The sequence below is a fragment of the Lycorma delicatula genome, chromosome 2, assembly GCF_047948215.1.
Source record: "Lycorma delicatula isolate Av1 chromosome 2, ASM4794821v1, whole genome shotgun sequence".
NCBI classification, from domain to species: Eukaryota; Metazoa; Arthropoda; class Insecta; order Hemiptera; family Fulgoridae; genus Lycorma; species Lycorma delicatula.
Genome location: NC_134456.1, coordinates 43,558,916 through 43,582,148, shown reverse-complemented (window position 1 = coordinate 43,582,148; position 23,233 = coordinate 43,558,916). Strand labels below are relative to the sequence as shown.

The 23,233-nt window shown below is 29.3% G+C and overlaps 1 protein-coding gene across 3 annotated transcripts in view; it reads left to right on the top strand.

The window, feature by feature from the left end:
* LOC142318763 (CD109 antigen-like) overlaps nt 1–22,817 on the top strand; it is a 326,445-nt gene extending 303,628 nt beyond the window's left edge. For all 3 annotated transcript variants that reach the window (XM_075355213.1, XM_075355212.1, XM_075355214.1), the window contains exons 23-28: nt 1,518–1,720; nt 4,466–4,618; nt 7,167–7,342; nt 9,996–10,158; nt 14,351–14,453; nt 19,756–22,817. In XM_075355213.1, coding sequence (XP_075211328.1) covers nt 1,518–1,720; nt 4,466–4,618; nt 7,167–7,342; nt 9,996–10,158; nt 14,351–14,453; nt 19,756–19,949 — 992 coding nt within the window. In that variant the 3' untranslated portion in view covers nt 19,950–22,817. The remainder of the gene's footprint in view (nt 1–1,517; nt 1,721–4,465; nt 4,619–7,166; nt 7,343–9,995; nt 10,159–14,350; nt 14,454–19,755) is intronic.
* Nucleotides 22,818–23,233: the final 416 nt, after the last annotated feature.

Genomic DNA, 23,233 nt, shown 5'->3' with positions numbered 1-23,233 from the left:
TGGCTTCAGGAAAAGTATAGGGACAAGGAAAGCAACTTTAGGCCTCAGATTAATAGTTGAAGGAAGATTAAAGAAAAACAAACCAACATACTTGGCATTTATAGACCCAGAAAAGGCATTCGATAATGTAGACTGGAATAAAATGTTCAGCATTTAAAAAAAATTAGGGTTCAAATACAGAGATAGAAGAACAATTGCTAACATTTACAGGAGCCAAATAGCAACAGTAATAATTGAAGAATATAAGAAAGAAGCCGTAATAAGAAGGGGAGTCCAACAGGAATGTTCCCTATCCCCATTACATTTTAATCCTTACATAGAACTAGCAGTTAATGATGTTAAAGAACAATTTAGATTCGGAGTAATAGTACAAGGTGAAAAGATAAAGATGCTACGATTTGCTGATGATATAGTAATTCTAGCTGAGAGTAAAAATTGATTTAGATGAAACAATGAATGAATGATGTTCTACACTAGAACTACCGCATGAAAATAAACAAAACGAAAGTAATGAGATGTAGTAGAAATAACAAAAGCGGACCACTGAATGTGAAAATAGGAAGAGAAAAGATTATGGATGTAGAAGAATTTTGTTATTTGGGAAGTAGAATTACTAAAGATGGATGAAGCAGGAGCGATATAAAATGCCGAATAGCACAGGCGGAACGAGCCTTCAGTCAGAAATATAATTTGTTTACATCAAAAATTAATTTAAATGACAGGAAAAGATTTTTGAAAGTATATGTTTGGAGTGTCGCTTTATATGGAAGTGAAACTTGGACAATGAAAGAATCTGAGAGGAAAAGATTAGAAGCTTTTGAAATGTGGTGCTATAGGAGAATGTTAAAAATCAAATGGGTGAATAAAGTGACAAATGAAGAGTTGTTGTGGCAAATAGATGAAGAAAGAAGCATTTGGAAAAATATAGCTAAAAGAAGAGACAGTCTTACAGGCCACATATTAAGGCATCCTGGAATAGACGCTTTAATATTGGACGGACAGGTAGAAGGAAAAATTGTGCAGGGAGGCAACGTTTGGAATATGTAAAACAAATTGTTAGGGATGTAGTATGTAGGAGATATACTGAAATGAAACGACTAGCACTAGATAGGGAATGTTGGAAAGCTGCATCAAACCAGTCATTTGACTGGTTTGACAAAAACAAAAAAAGCCTTTTTTTACTGAAAAATCTAATTCGGTCAGAAATTCTCTGAGTAGGACTGTGAGAGGGTTTCATAAAATAATAATATTTTTTCTCGCAGTTGATGTTCAAAGCAATACTTTACACAGCAATTGACTTGAACAATATGTTCAAGTCAAGTGCTGTTCAAGTCAATTGCTGTGTAAAGATGAATAGAAAAAAATTTGTTTTTATCTTTTCTGTGTGTATTTTTATATAAAAAAAGAAAAGAATAATAAAAATAGAATGTTTTTGTAATGTTATGCATTATGAAGCACATTAACAAGAATTAATTTCGCACAGTATTATTGATAAATTAATTTTTTTTCTCTTATAGATGAAATGAAATGGTGGAAAAGAGCAGAAAGAGAAACTGATATGAAAAATCCATGGAATTCAGTACCAAATTCAGTTGATGTCGAGATGACTGCTTACGGTTTATTGACGTATATCCAAAGAGGACTTGTAGAAGATTCATTCCCTATTGTTAAATGGCTTATATCCCAACAAAATGACCAGGGTGGATTTGCTTCTACACAGGTAGGCTAAACATTTCTAATACAACTTTTTTTTTTTTTAGTTAGTGTTGTGACTATAATAGAAGATAACTTTGTGAGAATCACCTTTAGTTATCATTCTAGAAATAATTGTAGCCCTGGTAAAAACTGCTTAAAATGAATGCATTTTATAGTATTTTATCTATATCTGTGTGAGTGAAATCATTCATCATTACTAGTAAGAAGATATTCCAGGCTGTTTTTCATAGATAGTGTAATAATACTCAAGAATTTCTTTTTTAAATGAATGTAACTTTGAAATCTTTATTTTCTTTGTTATTACACTGTTGTGCCAGTTAATTTAAACCTACCTATTTATATTTTTTTTTAAATAAACTGTTATGAAAAAGCTTTAGTGGTAATATTTAAAGATATTTTTGGTTAAAAAAAATATCTGATTTAAAATATTTCTGATTTTTAAGAATAAAATTATTTATTTTTTTATAAAGATTTTACTTCTGTAATTAATGACAAACAGATTACAATTTTATAAATTATTACTAGAGACCGATTATATGCAGCATAAAAAGCTTGAAATATATATATGCAAATATGCATGAAAAGTATCAAAATATGCGACTTTAATAAAAAAATAGTATTTTTTAGTATTTTTTATTTCAAAATCAGCACACAATTATTAAGTAGTTGAATAATTTATCAATAAATTATATAATTAACAATTATTTAACATTTTGTTACTTTTTAAACATAATCAATCAGAGTACTGTTCCGTGACTACTAAGAGCCGTGCGGCTAATAGGTTTGGCCGGCTACAACGTAAGATTTTATTTATTAACAAGGTACCCTACCGAAAAGTGTACCCCATCACGACTTCGCCAACAATATAGATGTAGCTTCACTCGCAATGCTTTTTTAATAACAAACTTATTTTTTTATAAATAAAAAATATTTAATCGAGAATATTATACTTAGATTTTCATTAAATCCTGATAAAACGGTGAAGAAAAATACTGAAGGAATATATAATAAACAATGAATTGTTCCCCAAAGCTTAAATAATGGAAAACAAAAAGGAAGATAAGAAAATTGAACAATACTTGTTACACCGATCCATTTTATGAATGAATTAAAAAAGTCCAATAAAGATAAATAAAAAAATTATTACAATCCCAAATCTAGCATCCCCATCGCGGCTTCGCCCGTGCTCTATGGTTACTTGCGCTTCCCGTCACGATCAGAGGGTCATGGCTCGCTTCGCTCTCCCTTTCCATTTTCTCCTGTTTCCCTTCCCATTTTCTCCCGTTTCCCTTTCCTTCTCCCGTTTCTCTTTCTCTTACTTCCCTTTCCCCTTCCTCTTTCTCCATTTACCTTTTCCCTCTTCCTCTTTCCTCTTTTCCCTTTCCAGTTCCGTTTCCCCGTTTTTCTCTTTTTTCTTTTTTCAATTTTCCCCTTCTTCCCTTTTTACCCTCTTCCCTCTTACCTTTTTCGATTTTTCCCTATTTCCCTTCTCCGATTTTTCCCTTTCTCCCTTCTTCACTGCACATAAATCGGTCCAGTAGTTTTTTAGTCTATAGTGAATACACATATCAGAAACATTGCAATGGAATCGTATAGCGTATTTTGCTTTTACGTCCAACAGATAGCGCTGTTATTTTTTAAAAAACACAACATTTAAGTTTTTATCGATTTGGACCCCTTAAAATCAAAATTTTGCAAAATCCTTTCTTCGTGCACGCCTACTTAAAGATACAAAGGTACCCTGAAAATTTCAAGCCTCTACCTATAATAGTTTTGGTTGTACGTTGATTATGAGTCAGTGGATCAGTCAGGACATTCTCTTTTATATAAGAGATATAGTGAAAATACGCATCATCACTAGATTTTAAAGAAAATATGCAATAACTGGTGAAAATTAACTTAATATGCATATATGCAAATGCATATAATCCGGTCTCTAATTATTACTTTTTAGAAGTAAATATGGATTTTTTTTAACATTGGATTTGATCTCATGAACCTCTAAATATGATTAATTGCAATATTAGTATTTATAGATTCCAAAAAGAGCCAAAAAAAAGTTTGCTTTATTTAAAAGTAATTAGTAATGAAAAAAATTTTTTTTTTTTTTTATCAGCCAGTATCGTTTAAATATTTGTACATTTTGAAAATTTTAAATAAATTAGAATTTTTTATGTACTCTTCTGCACAAAAGTGTTTTCCTTATCTTAAATACTTTGAAAAGTTTTATAACCAATTTTAAATATTCTAAAACTAATACAACTTAAAATTTGTGTTTGTTCTCTAATGTTTTGCTGTTGAGATAGAAAATCACAATATGAACCTTCTAATATTTAATAATTTTGTAATTAAATGATTTGTAATAAGTGAATTAAAAGATAAATTAATTAAGCAATGAATACTGCTTAATTATATTTATTAAGATTGAGTACTGCAACAGTCTTAAGAAAACATACTTGAAATTCAAATGAATAGGACTTAACTATGAATAGGACTTATTAAGAAAAGCCTTTGAATTAGAATTGTTGGAATGCTTTGAACAAGCGATACAATTACTTATATGCATGCTTACACTTGTAGGTAATTGTATTGTAAGTGTGTGTTTTGTGTTAGTACATATTTGTCCTGATATGTGAAAAAAATTTAAACCTTTAATTTTTTAAAAGTATAAATGTTTTATTTTTACTACTGAATTCTGTTTTATTATCTTTTTCTTAAAATTTTTACATTTTTTTGTTTTAATTCACAGGATACTGTTATAGCTCTGAGTGCTCTTGCCAAATTGGCTGAAAGTATCACTGTAAATTCACCAGAAATCACTGTATCATTCAGCTACGCAAAAGGAAGTAGTATGTCAATAAATATCAACAAATCTAATGCAATGATTCTTCAAAAGAATGAGGTAATTTAAAAAATAATTAATACTTATGAAATTTACATAAAGTATATTAAAGACAGAATTTTCCATAACCTTAACCTGGAGTTTGAAAGAAAAATTCAATTGCATCAAACAAAAAATTATTCTGGAATAAAATAATTTTGTTGTTTTTTTCAGGGTAGAGGGACAAATATACAGAATTACAGTGAGGATCAAAGATACCTTGATCAAATATGAACTGATATGTTTTACAAACACTGGAAGATAGAGTGGCATTAATCAATTGTAGGTGCTTGCAAAAAACACACCGGGTTGGTCTAGTGGTGAACGCAGCTTCCCAAATTTGCTGATTTCGAAGTCGAGAGTTCCAGTGTTCAAGTCCTAGCAGTCAGTTATTTTTATACGGATTTGAATACTAGATCGTGGATACCGGTGTTCTTTGGTGGTTGGGTTTCAACTAACTATACATCTCAGGGATGGTCGACCTGCATCTGTACAAGGCTACACTTCACTTACATTCATATATATCATCCTCATTCATCCTCTGAAGTAATACCTGAAAGGTAATTCCTGGAGGCTAAACAGGAAAAAGAAAGGATTTGAACACTAGATCATGGATACCGATGTTCTTAGGTGGTTGGGTTTCAACTAACTATACATTCAGGGATGGTCGACCTGCGACTGTTCAAGGCTACACTTCACTTACACTCATACATATCATCCTCTGAAGTATACCTGTACAGTAATTCCCAGAGGCTGAACAGGAAAAAGAAAAAAAGAAAGGATTTGATCAGTAGAAAGAAAGTTCTTTGGTGGTTGGGTTCCTATTAACCACACATTTCAGGAATGGTCGAACTGAGATTATACAAGACTACACTTCATTTACACTCATACATATCATCCTCATTCATCCTCTGAAGTATTATCTGAATGGTAATTACCAGATGCTAAACAGGAAAAAGAAAGAAAAGGTGATTGCCAAAAATATTTCAATGAATTGATTAGTCATTTACCAGAGATTAAAAAACAGTTATGAAAATTGCTACACTGATTATTGTTATGGATGTCTGAAAAACTCTCAAGGAGAGTAAAATTCATTGAGAACATACCTAATTAATATCATCAGGCCAATTTAAGTATTCCCAACAAAATTTTGTAGAAACAAACAAAGCACATTATCATCAGATTGTTGGAAAATACCATGATAAAGCAAGCGTTTAAACCCCTTCCATGTAACCCTTAAATCTATGAAATCAGCATTAAATATTGAGGATAGAAAACATGGTTTTGTAATTATCTCTGAAAATTAGGGAAAACAGATTTTATAGGGTGTATACCAAGTACGGATTCTTTATGTTTTTCAGTTTAAAAATTAAACTACCAAAAATTATGGTATCTGAGCAGTTTGTGATCAACATTTTAATTTATAAATTACTAGAAATTTCTAAAAAAAAGAAAAAGATCAAATGATTTTTATAGTAATTAAAAAAGTAATAAAATAAATTTAAAAAAAATATTTTTTTCATTTTTATTTAATTTCGTGTAAAAATAGAAACATGAGGTATAAAATAGAAATATTCATTAAATCATTAATTGTCAAAATATTGTAAATAAAAATAAAAATTAAAAATTCGTCACATGAACATTTATAAACAAAAACTCAAGGAAAATAGTTGCTGTATGAATTGAAAAATACTAGATACAATGTAGCATTCAGATCAAAAACCAAAATAAACACAATCATCAGACGCACAATTCTTTTGAAATATGTAAACTGAATGGTTCTGATGCATAATGTTCTAAATTGGACAAATTGACAAAAAAAATAATAAACATTTTGTATATAATAACATCTTATAGATTGGCATAAGCAATGACACGACAACCACATGGCAACTTAAACGCAACATCGAATCGAATTCTATGATCTAATGAACACTGCCCTAAGGGCATTCTTTAGTTAAGGTCTTATGAATCTCCGAGTTGCTGTCACGCAGGGAAACAGTCCGATGACTGAAATAACTTGAGAGCACGTCTAGTTCATTTCGTGAACGCTTACGCTTCTGCATCTGAAACAGGGCAGAAGGCCACCATAAGTTGTTAAATGCCCTGGATATGTCCAGAAAAATCCTTAATACATATTTACATGGACTAGAGAAAGCTATATCCATTACCTTTAATATGGCATCCTCAGTGCTCTTGCCCGGTCAGAAACCATACCGGTTGTCCATTAGCAGATAACAAGTGGCCATCTAACATTAATGTGCAAATATAGGACCTTCTCAAAAACCTTGCCAATCACAGGCAAGAGCGTTACCTCTGATACATACAGTTTAAAATATAGACTGTATATATATGTAAATAAAAATGATGGGGATAGAACTTATACAGCTATTTGAACCCTCATTGGGTTCGAATCCCAGTCAGGCTTGGCATTTTTCATACACTACAAAATGAATTGATCTAGCACAATTGATGAATTGGTCCCAAGCACAAGTTTCAAAGCTTATTGTGGTGAATTAATCATAAAAAAACTTAATTTTAATTTTTGTGTTATACATTTGCATTTCAGGTACCTAGAAAAACAAGAGAAATTCAAGTAAATGCTACTGGCACTGGATTTGCCATTGTTCAGGTTTCTTACAGATTTAATGTTAATGTAACTGGTGCTTGGCCTTTGTTCACACTTGATCCCCAGGTTGATAAAAACTCTGATATGAACCATTTACAATTATCAATTTGCTCAGGGTAAGTTTTTTTAATGATTAATTCTGTTTTACATGATATTTACATTAGGGAATATTTTTTTAGATAAAAATGTTTTATATTATTTAAAAATCAACCCATTAACATATATTTTTCATTATAATATTTAATTGTCTCTTATTTCAGAAAAAAATTTTTTTAACAAAAACAAAACTTTTATTTTCTTTTCATTTTGATGAAAAAAAATTAGTCTAAGGGTAAATGGATTAAACAAATAATTTTCATTATGTTTTGGAACATCTTCATTTTTTACTATTATAATAAAAAATAAAAAATATTTTTGTAAAGAATTTGCAAAAGAGAAAAAATATGTAATATGTATATGTCTCAAAAACCTTTTGAGATTTTTTATGCTATGAGAAGGCTAAAATAAAATAAAAATTACACAAATTTACATTGAATTTGTTTAAAAATAATAACAATGAATTTTAAAAATTTATAAATACCCTTTTTGAAGAAAAAAATTATCTGCTTTATAAAAAAATAGAATTTTAAATTATTTTGATGTATTTAATATATATCCTTCTAAAAGATTAGAAGCTTTTGAAATGTGGTGCTACAGGAGAATGATAAAAATCAGATGGGTGGATAAAGTGACAAATGAAGAGGTGTTGCGGCAAATTGATGAAGAAAGAAGCATTTGGAAAAATATAGTTAAAAGAAGAGACAGACCTACAAGCTACATATTAAGGCATCCTGGAATAGTTGCTTTAAACTGGAGGGACAGGTAGAAGGGAAAAATTGTGCAGGCAGGCAACGTTTGGAATATGTAAAACAAATTGTTAGGGGTGTAGGATGTAGGGGGTATACTTGAAACGACTGGCACTGGATAGGGAATCTTGGAGAGCTGCATCAAACCAGTTAAATGACTGAAGACAAAAAATATATATATATAAATACAAATATATAAAATATACTGAGTGATTCAAAAAGTACTTCACAACTTTAAAAGCAAATATAAATTTATTGAAATAACTTACAGATTCGGTTGAGGTCTCATTTCATAGAAAAAACATGTTTATCACCCAAAATTCACTTTGGTTTGATATGATGTCGCATTTGTAATGCAACATATACCTCATTAGTTGAGGTATTGCCCCATCTTGCTTATAGTAATACCATCTTGGTCATCATCATCTAACTGAAGAATTAGAAAATTTTGAAGCATATCCAAATAAACTATACCATATACAGTTGCTTCCTGGAAGAAGAACATAGTCTTTGTTTGCTCAGAACACAAAAAACATTAACCTTAGGGCTATCATCGAATGTACTGCAAAGTTTCATGAGGATTTTCATTACCTCATATTCGGCAGTTATGGACATTCACCTTACCGCTGATGTGAAACATTGACTCATCACTAAAAATTACATTGTCTAAAAATGGATCATTGCTGCAATTCTATCATCATTTCCACACAAAACTGTAGTTGAACAAACTTGTGTTTGTTGAACCACAGTTAGATTATATAGCTTCAAGTATAATCGTTTATGTAATAAGAGCCAGACAGTTGTTTGTGGAATGCCAGTCTCGTGAGATGCATGTCGAGTTGATTTCTTCAAACTATGTGCAAAGCTTTCTCTCAATTCTTCCACAGCAGCTTCAGGGATGCATGGGCATTCTGTGATTTTATATGTTTAACAGAACAACCTGTTTCAGCAAATTTTTGGTGCTAAGAGAAAATTGTATGCCTAGTAGGAGGCTCCGTACTGTACTCTGTATGAAAATACATTGAACTGCAGTAGCTGACTAGAAACCTTGAAACCAAAACACACAGTGAGCAGGTTCCGCATCTGTAAACATATCAATTTTTAACAACACTGGTGGCAGTACTCTGGTGTCTAAATTTGGTACTAATGAACTACAAAATGAGCTATGAAATGAGACCACAACTAGATCTGTAAATAAATGTGCTTTTAAGGTTGTGAAGTCCTTTTTGAATTACTCAGTATAATTTAATTTATTCTTGGGTCCAATCTTTTTATAAAAAAATAACATGCTCATATGTTAAAAAGATCCTTTTAAAAATTAGATATGTTATATAAAAAAAAAATTTATTCCATCATTGTAGATCAGATCAGAGAAGTCCTGTTGACTGGTGCTGGTCTTATTAAAATAATAATGGCTGTTATCAAACTGATTGAATGATATAGGCTTTTATACATTAGACTGAAAGTTAAAATATTATTGAAATAAAATCAAAATAGAGTAAATTAATTAAAAAATAATAGTAAAGAGGGAAGACCAGACTTATATTATTGATAGATAATACACAAATACTAGTGAAAGATATTTTTAAATATCTTTCACTAGTCAATATCAGGTTTTTTTTTTTAATTGTTTTCGATTTAACTATATTTTTAATAATGCTACTGATTGAGTTAAAAAATATGAAATAATTGTTTTAATCATTACCACGATTTAACATTTTCACACCACTCTAGTAATGATGCTAAACCATCAAATATGAGGTAAATGGGCTTTAATTGCAGTAATTCTTAACTTCTTTCCTATTAAAATAAATGTAGAATATGTTACAACTTTTAGGGGGGGCATTTTGTATTATATGTTAATGTAATTAATTATTTATAGCTTATTTTTAATATATTAATTGTGTGTTATCATATTTTATAGATTTGTTGGGGGTAATGAAAGTAATATGGCTGTAATGGAAGTTTCACTTCCATCAGGATTTACAGTTGACCAAGATGCTTTGCCATCTCTTGAATTGTCACAGAATGTGAAGAGAGTTGAAACTAAGGATGGAGATACAGTTGTCATGTTATATTTTGATAAGGTAAATTGTGTATTATAAAATTTTTATTTATATTATTTAATCTCTCAAGTGTTGAAAAGCTCTAAGAGACAAACTCTGTAATATTTTTTGTATTGATGGCAGAGGTTCTTTACCATTATTAACTGCTTATTAGTGTGCAGGTTGAGTACTATATTGCATTTGCTTTTTTGTGCCCATAACTACTTTATGTCATACTGTACAGAGTGAACATAAATTATTCAGCAAAATTTAATGACAAGGGGATTGTCAGTTGAACAACGGCTACCATACAGGTATGGTTTCATGAAATTGATCTGTTATTACTGTACATAGATGTTTTTATTTAGAGTTCGGCCGTGATCCTCCTAATAAAGACAAATAAAAAAAATGTTGGTATCAGCAGTTTAAGGATAGAGGAAGTGTAGTACACAAAAAAGGTGCTGGTAGACATCCTGCCTCCATGAAAGTTGTGAATTGAATAAGAGAAACGTTTTAGAGAAGCCCAGGTAAACAGACTCATGTACATTTAGAACTGGGAATACCACAGTCAGCAATTGTGAAGGTTCTACACAAGCGCATATAAAATTTAGTCGGTCCATACAATTGAAGATGACAATAAACCACGCTGTTACAATTTTGCTGTAGTTGTTCTTGATAAAATGAATAAAGATAATGCATTTTAAAAACAGTAATCTTCTCTGACAAAGCTACCTTTCATGTTTCTAGTCATGTTGACCATCATAATTGCTAGATTTACGGTACCAAGAACCTTCATGCCATTTTACAAACACAACGTTGACAAACCCAAAAATTAGCATTTAGTTTGCGTTGACTGCTTATGAAGTGATCGGACAATTCTTCTCCCCTGAGTCAATGGTTACCAGCACTAATTATCTAGACATGTTAAGGTGGTATGCAGTACCACAAATTAAGAACATCAGCAACCCAATGTTTACTTTCAACAAGATGGCGTAGCAGCATACTGACGTTTAAATGTAGAGGACTACGTACATGAACAATTTTCTTAATGTTGGATTGGCCATGATGGACCAATTCCCAGGTCACCTTGATCCCCCTGACGTTACGTTCAATTTCTTTGTCTGGGGTTTTGTCAAAGACATGGGATACACAATGAAGGTTGCCAATATCAGTTAACTAAAAAAAAAAGAATTGAAGAATGTAATTAATGGAATAACTCCAGATATTCTTTTTAATGTGTGGCGTGAAATTGAATATTATGTCTATATTATGAACATTTCATTATGTCTATGTCTAGACATATTTTTTTTTTATGTGGAACTTCTTTGAAGTTAATAAGTGTTGTAAAGAAAACTGTTTGAAATGTCCTGTTCAGCAATAAAACATGAATGTAAGTAGATTGCTTTGTTATTATTTTATTTTTTTTTTATTAATATTATAAATGCACTGATTAATTTATGATCATGCTGTATAATACCTTAAATTTTTCTGGACCATAAAACAATGTTATTTCAAATATATCCTGTTAATTCCAGTGTGCATTATTTTAGATATACCCTTAATTCCTTCTGCTGCCTGCAAATATTATACGTGAAAACTATGGAAAATTTGTTCCTGTGTTTATAATTTTTATACACACAGTCTTACTCTACAATCCACATGTGTTCAATTTGATCTGACATCTGTGCTGCTGTTTTACTATATATATATATATATATACATTGATTTTGCCTATTCTACTATGTGCTCTGGGTTGTGAATTAGTAAAATGTACCACTGGATTTTGTAGTGTTGGAAATACTGAATGTCAGCTACAATTTGCCTACATATTGTAACTAAGAAATGAGAAGAACTGATTGTTATATCTTTATTAGGCCTACAACATGAATTATGTAATATTCATTTATTTTTTTATCTGATAGGACTGATATATCTTTTTTATGTTTATTCAGTTTACAGTTCCTTTGTATTTTTTTATGTATAATTAAAAGTAATAATAATTTTTTTAAATTCTATTTATAAAAGACGTTTTTTATGTCTATTTGTATATTCTTATTGAAAATTTCTATAATCTTTTTTATCTTTATTGATCTCACACTTGCTTTGTTACATTATTCTTTTTTGCATCATTAAAAGCAGTGATAAATAATTGCAATATAAATCATTTTTATCATCTTTTTTTTTTATTTTGAACTTGCTTCTGGTATTTATTTTTTTGGTATAATTACAAGCAATGATAAATAACTGCAGTTACTAAATAAAATTGTTTGAAAAAAAATAGCTAATAATTTTTGTTATTACCATTAAAATTAGGTTTATAATTATAATAGATTTATTCATATTTTACTACACCTACGGGGCTCGGCTGATAAATTTTGCACACTAGCATGTTACACGAAGACAAAAGGTACTATTGAGTTGGACATGGCAGCACCTGATAACTAAAATCCCCCTCTACAAATCTGCAATAATGCGTTGAAATCAGTTTACCAGTTTGTTTTCAGTAGCAGTTAAAATGGAGTCTGGCACGGCCAATATGTCAACACAGTGAAAACAGCATGCAGTGATTGAATTTTTAACAGCAGAAAATGTGAATCCTACGAATATTTTTCATCGTTTAAAAGCAGTTTACAGTAGTAAAATTGTTGACAATAGTACTGTGAATAGGTGGGCATTGAAATTTCGCGAATGTGAAGCTGATAAAGCAACAATTGAGGATATGCACCTTGCAGCGGACGACCAGTTTCTGTGACTGACAAGAAACATTGAAAGGAGGTGGATGATTTGCTTCACGGTGACTAGTGAATCATCCAGCAATGCATCGCTATTCAGTTTGCTTATCTAAAGAACAAGTAGGTCTTATTGTTGAGCAGTTGGTTACCATAAAATCTGTGTACAATGGGTACCGTGCAAACTCTCTGATGGCTCTCTGCAATCTGAAGTTGAGCCTATTCCACATCCACCACACTCACCTGATTTGCCTCCGTGCGATTTCCACTTCTTCCCTAATCTCAAGAGGGATCTCAAAGGTAATCATTACACCACCAATGAAGAGATGAAGGAAGCTGTGGCCACTTAGATTCAAGAAAGACCACCAGAATGTTTCAAGATAGAATGCAAAAACTTATTCATGTAGTGGGTCATATATTGGGAAAAGCATATCAGTGTAAATGGGGATTATATTGAAAAATAATTACTGCATTTTGTAGTTAAGGTATTGTACTTTTATTCATTTTTTATTTCATCCAATATCTCTACATTCCCATGCTATACATATAAATGCAAAATTTATCAGCCAAGCCTCATATATTATTTTTGGTAGCTATTACTTACTCTAGACATATTTACCAGCTACTGTGTAATTTCACAGTTAGTATTATACGTACGGTGAATTATGAGTGAATGTTAAGAAAGACAACTTTAGACAGACCATTCATCTCACCACCATGACTAAATCATGAATGAGCACATGCTAAAATTCAGCTAATTTGGAAATAAAATCCTCAACGTATATTTTTCAAAGAACAGTGTTATTTTTGAGCAGATACCAACAAATAATAGTCTGGATTACAGGTGATGATAGGTCATTAAGGTCTAGAATATGGATATATTTAAAAATCTTTGTGTATTCAAATCAGATATGGATGGGTCTTAATAAACAAAGATAAAAAAATTCTAAAAAAAAAATAATTTCTATATTTCTGTTTCACATGCATGAATAATAAGTTCTTAAATAATTTCATTAATGGCTTCTGGATTTTCACTCACTCAGTATTTGTTTTATTTCTTTACTATCTTCATGTATTTATTTTTAATAATTAATATACACTTGAACCGCATTCATTTTTTACTTTATAATTATTTTTGTATTTCACCATGCTGCTGCAATCAGGGTGATTTTTCTCTTTATCCAGGCAAATGCTGAGGTAGATCCTTTTCTTTATTTTTGTTACTAGCAGATTTCTAACCCTGACGATCTATATCATCTATTATTATGTAATAAACAGAATGAAATATTTATATACTTTATTTATCTTCATAAGTGTTGATATTGGATTGACACTAGGCTGCTTGTGAGATTTGATTCCAAATCCATTAAAAAAAGTTAATAAGGATACATATCATATTTGTTAATTTTTTTGTATCTTTAAAGTGAGTATTAACATTCAAATAAGCAGTTTCATAATATTATATTGAATCTACGGATCTGAATATCAACCTGTTTTTTTTTCAGATGATAAAGAAGGAATACTGTCCTACAGTTTCAGCATTTAGAACACACAAAGTTGCTATGCAAAAACCAGTACCTGTAACTGTTTATGATTATTATGATCAAAGTAAGTTTATAAAATTTCAAAAGTTATTAATTATTTTATTTATGAGACATACTACTATAGCAACATTGCCTTTCTCTACTGCAATTCAGCAGCATGCAGTATACTTATGTGTAAAATATATTAATATAATTTTTAATAATTATCATCTCTCTTTACATTGTTAAAGAAAATTGTTCCCATTTCCAGGAAGTGATACCATCTATAGATCTATAAAACAATTTATATTCTACAGAGTGTTCAACTTAAAAGAGGCCTCATCACTTAGTTTAGTTTATTAGTAATCGTTTATTGGCAAACACTTAAATAATAATTTACAGAAGATGTTGAAAATGATGTCCATCCAATTCTATGCACTAACACATATGACCATGTTCCTGACTACTCTTTATAGCTGTCTCCTGTTCTATTTTGTGGATGGCAATGGTAATCTCTATCTTCAATTCCTGAAGACCGTGTGGATTGCTTCTTTAAACAATATTTTGTAAGTAATCCCACAGAAGAAAATCTGGATTAGTCAGATCATGGGATCCCACAGTGGTTCTGTCTTGTTGCAACCAGAAGACACGCTCATCCTCTTGCATTAAGATTATGAAGTGTGGTATAATTTCTTGACAGACGGCAGCAACCACAGTTTTTTCAAAAAACAAGAATCCTGTTATTCATTGCCTTGAAACTGTACACCATACACCTATTTTTTGTGGGTTTAGGGGAGATTCAAGGAAAATTTGCAGGTTTTCATTACCCCAGGTCCAGTAGTTCTAACTAATAACATATCCACCAAAGTGAAATCTTGCTTCATCTGTGAAAAACATGACCTAAAATGCCAATGATGCCTCTTATGAAGTTCTTGAACTATTGACAGTAGCAAACTCTTTTAGCTTAATTAGCTTTAGTTAGCTCATGAAAAACTTGCATATGATATTGATAACACTTTAGCATTCTCCTTACTGCAGTGTGGGCTGAACCTAGAGAATTGTTCTTTTCCAGCTTAGTCTCCGCAAAGGTTTATGAGAAAATCTTGTAATTGCTGCTTTAATGTCTGGTATGATATTTGTTGTTAAAACTGACATCTGGGACATTTCTCATCTAATACCAAACCTGTTACACAAAATATTTTAACTAACTTCTGAATAACTCTTTTCACTGGTGCTTCTTTTTCAAATTTCTCCCAGAACCTTTGCTAACATACAACATTTGATTTCATCTCTAAATAAGTTTCCATTATGAATATTCTTCAACAGTTAACCCCATTTTAACAAACAACACATGATTACAAACCTTGTTCAAAAGCCAATGCTCAACACAGACTGGCAATTCTCAAATATGCAGACAATAATCAGTCCTTCCCACTTCAGCTCCAGTTGCAACATCTTCCACATTATTTTACTCATCTTGCATTAATATATGAATTTTAAAAAAATATGCATTTAGTACAAACTATTGAGTTTAACAACTCAACCTTTAAGTTAAACAACCTGTATTATGTTAGGTTCTGCTGCTAATTATTATTATTTCTTTATTAAAAATCAAATTTTTTTTCAATTTCAAATTTTTGCCTTTGACAAATAAAAAACTGACTTTGAAGTTATTATTATTTGTTTTTTTTCTTAGTATTTACTATATGAAAATTAAATTATGGTTTTTATTTTACAGCTTTTAGGACTGAATTTAAAAAATAAATTAAATTAATTTTTTCTTTACATTATTCTTGTGTTACACCACTTGTAAATAAACAGAAAAAAAAATTCATACTGTAATATAATTCTACAATCGTTTATAAAACAAATATATTATTTACCATTATTACTTCAACAATTTCAGCTCATTGAACAATAATAATGTTTCCTTATACATTCTTTGATATTTTAAGTCATACCTATGTTTATGTAAAAGGTTCTAATCCCAGAAATTTTAATAGTTTTTCTTTTTAAAAAAATGTTTGGAAAATCTAACAACTCTAAATAAAATATGATAATTAAAAGATAGCACCCAAAAAAGGAAGAAAGCTCTTAGATTCAAAGTAAACATGGAGTTACAAATTTTGTTTCAAATACAAAAAACAAAGAGTGCTGATTTGCACTAATACTACATTTAAATAAGAATTTTTTGTTTTATTGTTTATGCTGTATTAAATTAATAAAATCTTGTTAAGAATTATTTATTTTTGTTTATAAATCTAATAGATGCGATAAAATATATTTCACCTAGATATAAAAAAAATAAATTAATGAAGTAAACAATGAAGAGCATTTAGTGATAATGACAATTGAAGGAAGAATAGAAAAAGTAAAAAATTGCAGATATTTGAAGACTAAGAAGACAGAAGTCTGAAGAGCCTAATAAAAATAAAAGGAAGGTTAGTGATGGAAAAGGAAGCTTCGGTAAAAAGAGTAAATTACTATAGTAAAAGTCTGAATATTGAGTTAAGGAAGAGGTTAGTTAAATGCTATGTACAGAGTGTCTCGTTATATGGAACTGATGCATTGATGAGGAAGGGGGTAGAGGACTGGATTGAGGCTTTTGAGATGTGAATATGGGAAAGGATGAGAAAGTAGTGAATAAGAGGACTGGATTGAGGCTTTTGAGATGTGAATATGGGAAAGGATGAGAAAGTAGTGAATAAGATTAAAAGAGAAAAGTACGCGAAAGAAAAGGAAACCGATTAGGATATGCAGTTAGAGGTAGGGGAATTTTGATAATTCAGTAGAAGAAGAAAGGAAGTGAAGAAGAAGGATGAAGTTAATAGACAAGGTGATTGGAAACTTTTCTGTCTACTTTACTTTGAGGCCTGAAGTAAACAACCTGCATGTGTGTGATACATGACAACCATACAACATATTCGGTACATATGTATGATGTTAATTAAATAAACAATAGCAAATTTCATAGCTATTTATAGTTTTATGACACAGTTAAATTATATTTCCAACCCTATTTTAAAAACAATTACTTAGTCTTGTGAAACTTCATAGTTATTTTAACTGTGGAGTTTAATTTGGTTTAAATATCATACTGAAATTTATGACTGATTTGCTTCATTACAATGGTAAAAATTAAGTTTCTGTTTATAAATTTTTTAAGTGTCATGAAATTTAATAATTATGGCCAAGAGTCCTTCTTACTGTATAGTTAACACACAAAAAAGGTAAAATATTAGGAAGTGGAGGAAAGATGATGGTTGTTAATGTTTTCAATAAATTCGCAGGTGTATCCATTTCAGATGTTAAGAGATCATGAGCTGATAAGAAAAAATATGGGATAGTATACATGCCAAAAAACAAAAGAAAACATTCAAAACCCGTTTAAGACCAATTTGACGATTTCAATGAAAATGCTGTTAGATCCATAGTCCACGGTTTCTTTTTTTAAATCTGAATTACCCACACTTAATAAGGTACTTTCAGCTATCAAAAGTGATCCGGATTTACCAAAAATTAGTCTTGCTAGTTTACCTAAACTTCTTTTATCAATAGGTTTCAGATTTACAAGAAAAAGTAGAAATAGTTTTATCATTGATAGAGATGACATAAAGATTTGGTGAAGAAGATATTTGAAACAAAGAGTTTAGAAAAATGAAAAAAAAGATTTTTTATCTGAATAAATCTTGGGTGAACGAATGTCAATCAGTCAATAAGTTTGGCGTGGCACTTGTTAATACACTTTATCAACCTTTTCTGTCTGGTTTAAGTATCAATATAAAATTGGCAAGTAACTAAGGAAAACGGTTGATAGTAGGTTATGTAGGGAATAAATATGGATTTGTTAACAGGGCATTATTAGTTTTCCAATAAAAAGTATCCAATAAAAAGGGTGATTATTACAAAGATATGAATGCTAATTGTTTTAAAAACTGTTTAATATGATTATGAAATTAATTCTGCCAAACAGTGTTATTGTTATGGATAACGCATCATACCATAGTGTAAAATTAGAAAAAATCTTGAATACATCATGGCTAAAAGCAGATGTAGTATCGTGGCTGAGAAAAAAATAAATCCCATTTGATTCAACATTTTTAAAGTGTGAACTCCAGAAGTTAAAAAAATATGCAAACTTTCACAAACATAATTGATGACATGGCTGAAGCAAATGGAATACAGAATTACGGCTTCCACCAAACTACTATAATTTGAATCCAGTAGAACTAGTGAGGAGTCAAATAACAGGATTTGTAGCTTGGAATAACAAAACTTATAAATTAGTGGATGTAAAGGTTTTACTTGAAGACGGTATTGCTGAGATAACAGAATATAAGTGGCGGAACTGTGTTTAACACATGCTGCAAGAAGAAGAAAAAATGTGGAAGACTGATTATTTTGTTGATATCAAGATGGATAAACTCATTATTGATTTTGAAAATGATTCCTCAGAATCTAATTTTAGTGAAGATGAGTTGTCAAGTGGATGTGATTGTTTATCAACTGATAAACAGTTACATTATTTCTGTATTATTATAATAGAAACTAAATCAGGTGTGCAGTAGCTGTCATGAAATTTTGTATACAGCTGGTTCGTACTGCCTTGCTCCCCATCTGTTTTGCTTATTTCAGGCCTCAACATAAAGCAGACAGATATTACAAGGAGATGAAGGAAAAGGCTTGGAAAAGAAATGAATGGAGACAGCATGGTGTAAGGTATCTGCCACAGGCAGAACAATAGATGATCAGATAACATAATACATGCAAACTGTTATTTACTACTATTTAAATAAAGAGTGAATTTATGAGAGAAAAAATATTCAAAAAATATTTCATTTCTGAATGAATTTATTGTAAAAATTATATAACAAAAATGGTTTTAAGTGACATATTGTAAAAACAAATTAATTCAAACTTGTAAGCTCGTATCAGGATTGATGAGAACAAAAATTCCTTAGATTACAATATGCATTCACAGAAATATATAAATATATTTAAAACTACTGAAATTAGAGCCACCTATTCTTTTTTTATTTTTTTTTTTTAGAATGAGAATTAATTTTGTTGCATGTGAATAATGACAAACCTGATAAGGATTTAAAGATAAAATCTTCCAGTTGAAAGAAGGAAGAAACATTAACACTCCAACATGGAAGTCAGCAGGATACTGCTGATTTGTACCATAGCATAGGTCGGTACCCACTCTACTCATATTTGTAACATTAAAAATGTTTAAATAATAATTAAGCAGTAAGTGAAATAGAAAAGAGAATTTAAATTTAAAATTTTATCTTCTGATTAATATATTGTTAAGAGTTAAGTATCAAAAAGCTGTTAAGTTTGATACGTTAATAAAACTGCATTATTATTTTTATTATTTTCAGCGCGAAGAGCAAGAGTATTCTATGAGCCTCGTAAGACTACTACTTGTGATATTTGTGAAGAAGAACATTGTCAAGAGGTCTGCTCAGGTAAACCAGGAAGATCAATCGGAACAGGAAAAGACTCAGCCAGTGGTGTATCATCATCAATCCTAACTGTATTTATTGCATTATACATTGCTCTCAGGTTTCACTGAGTGCAAAAGTAATAACAGTGTAAACCAAAGACTTTGACTTATTAGAACTTTTATACATTAAGTGTAATTTGATACAGAACTGTTTTATTGCAAGATTTGTTGTAATTAGTGATTTTATGAAATTTATGTTGTGTTTTTAACTACTTTTATATCCATTAAGTGTCTATTATGTTTAATATTTAAATTTAAACAAATGATTTATTAACTAAAAGAATTAAATTAATGTATTTCGATCAGTATATAAAGATAGCAACATAAATTCATAAACCTTGATTCGATCTAAACATTTATAGATATATTGTACATTTTGCCTTGTTAATTATCTTTGAAAATAATTGTTAACTAAAACACTACTAACCTTCTTAAATATCTCTTACTAATAACTCTAATCACATAAAAAAGAGGAAAGATTAATTTATAATTATATCTATTACTGAAAACTGAATAACACATTTTACATTATTTGTAGCTTTCTAAAATATAATTATTCATTTATTTTTAATATACTTGATATAAAACTAAAAATTTTAAATATATTTTAATAAAAAGTACTTAAGAAAGGAATAAATTGCCTAATAACTTCAGTATTTTTCACATTTTCCTTAATGAATGGAAACATATATTTTAATCTATTATTCCATGAAAGAGAAGGATACATTAATTTTTTGCTTCATATTATCTGGTCCAGCTTTTGTTATGGCTGTGTCAGAGGTAAATCAATTGAGGTACAAATTCCCTTCTACAAAAATAATAATGTTCACTAAATATTCAATATCTTTGGTGCACAGTGTATATGATATTTGTCACTTACATTAGAATAAGCTTGACATGTTGGTACGCAACAGTATATTTGGCTTGGTGAAAAAAAAAGAGAAAAAAACAACTGATAATTACTTTATTCCTCATATTCTCTAGTAAACCTGGCATTGAACTTACTGTTCTTGAAGATGGTTATGCTGTTTTCTGAAGCAACTTGTTACTCATGTCATATAGCCTACAACTGTTTTTAGGGTCATAGATTCATACAACACACACACACATGCACACACATAAAATGTATAAGATTTTGTGTCCCATTGTTGTGTAAAATATATAATTTAAAAAAATAAAGAATGATCAAAAGGTTACTTCCTTAAACTATTGGATTTAGTATTATTTTTTTATAAAAAATAACCTTTTATTTTAGCAAAATCTGATAATTTTTTAATGCATAATAATTAATTCATTATTAAAGATCTCTGTGTAAAATATTTGCTGGGAAATAGCTGTAGATAGGCTTGTCATTTTAAATTATAAATAAAAATAGTACAGTTTTTTATAGTTTCAAAGAATTTAACTGAAAATTAATAATTATTAAGTTGTATTTTTGTAAAACATGTGTGTGTTTGTGTGTACACACACACACATATGCACACACATACACATATATATATTTCATATTATTATATTTTAAGTTAAAAATCTTATTAAAATATTGATTCTATCAAAGAAATTTGTACTTTTTGGTTAGTGTCTCACCTAACATGATTTCCAACATAAACTCGCTTCACTGTTTAACATCATCTAATTAACCTTTAGTATTAAATGCCAACACAATAAGACCAAAAGCAAGAAAATACACGGTTTCAGGTAATAATTCAAATCATGTATTCCAATGATACGGAAAAATAAAATAAAATTGAAAAAGTTTATTTCTAATGAAATTATAATTATCTAAGACAATATTATCAATAAAAATAAGCTTAGCAAGCATTATGTAATGTTGACGATATCATGTAAGGTGGGATGGGACACTAACCGACAAGTACCAACCATGAAATTACTGTAACAAAAATCAGGTTGTATGTTTTTTTGTTTGTTTTTTTATTACCTTAAATTTCATGAGGTTGTGACAAACTTTTTTTAATATGATACCAATAACTAATAGTATTTTGTGTGATTTGAGTGACACTAAAATTTACTATATGTAAAATTTTTGTTTTTCAGATAAATTTCAAATAAAATTTCATTGTTGAAATGAATTGTATGTACCTACATTATGTTTTAGGTGCACAAATAATTTTGACTGATCATTTTGAATAATTATGAATGAGATTTATTTTTTTAGATTAAATTTTAACATTATTCTCCTAAATAAAAAATAGCAATCCTATTAAAATCACTAATGAAAAAACGTTTGTTCTCTTATGTATTGATAGAAACCTCATTTTTTATTATTTAATTTTCCAGTATAAGTGTAAATGATGAAGTGGCATATAACAAAGTAACATTGTTATAACAAAATGACCTTTGTTATAAAATTAAAAAAGCTAAACACATTTTGCTCGTGTATGTAATTAATTGTGATTTTTCATGACTGAATGTAATATTGTCCAGTGTAATTCAAGGTATAGCCTGAGGTCATGCTTACAATTAAGATCTGGTACATTTGTTATTTTTTTATTTTCTTTAGCATAAAATATTTATTGATATCCATCAGTTTCTACATTTATCTCTATTGGACAACAATATGAAACAACAGTTTCTTTGAAAAATTCAACAATTCTTTTAATAGCAAGTTTATAAAATGCAATTTATGTTAAAATTGTCCAAAGAATGCACATATTACAAATTAATATTGGTATTTAAATTGATTACTTATAACCACTTAGTTAAATTACATAAAACTAATTTAGTTGTAAAGACTTAAAAACCTGATTTAAAATATCTTTTGTTAAAAATGACTGAAAAATTTGTTTGTTCTGTTATTACTGTTTTCCACATATAATTTTGTTAATAAGATAGTTATTATTAAATAGATTTGTTAATAATATTTTAGTGTTTAATAAAAATATAATTTTAATAAATAAAATTTATAAAAAAATACAATATTTGTATTATTATTTTAGTCCTTTGTGAAATATTTAAGGTTTTTTTTTTTGCTTGATCATTATTACATACTGATTTGTATGCATTTATATATTATCTTAAGAATAGTTCATTGTATTGATCTAAACTTATTTCAGGCTTGTTTATTTCTAGTAACTGATGTAATTCTTGAAATAAATAAATTTTAGTTTAAAAAGTCATAAACTATTAAAACAATCAACTATAATTTCAATAAAAATAAAAAATTCACTGTAGAACAATTTTTTAAAATAAATTAATATTTTAGGTCTGTAAACTTTAAGTAGATTTGGTGCTGGATGTATAAAGTAGAATTAGAATTATTGAAATCTAATTTTGGTGAAAATTAGAAGTTTTTACTGTAAATAATTCATGTAATTTATTTCATCATTGCTACT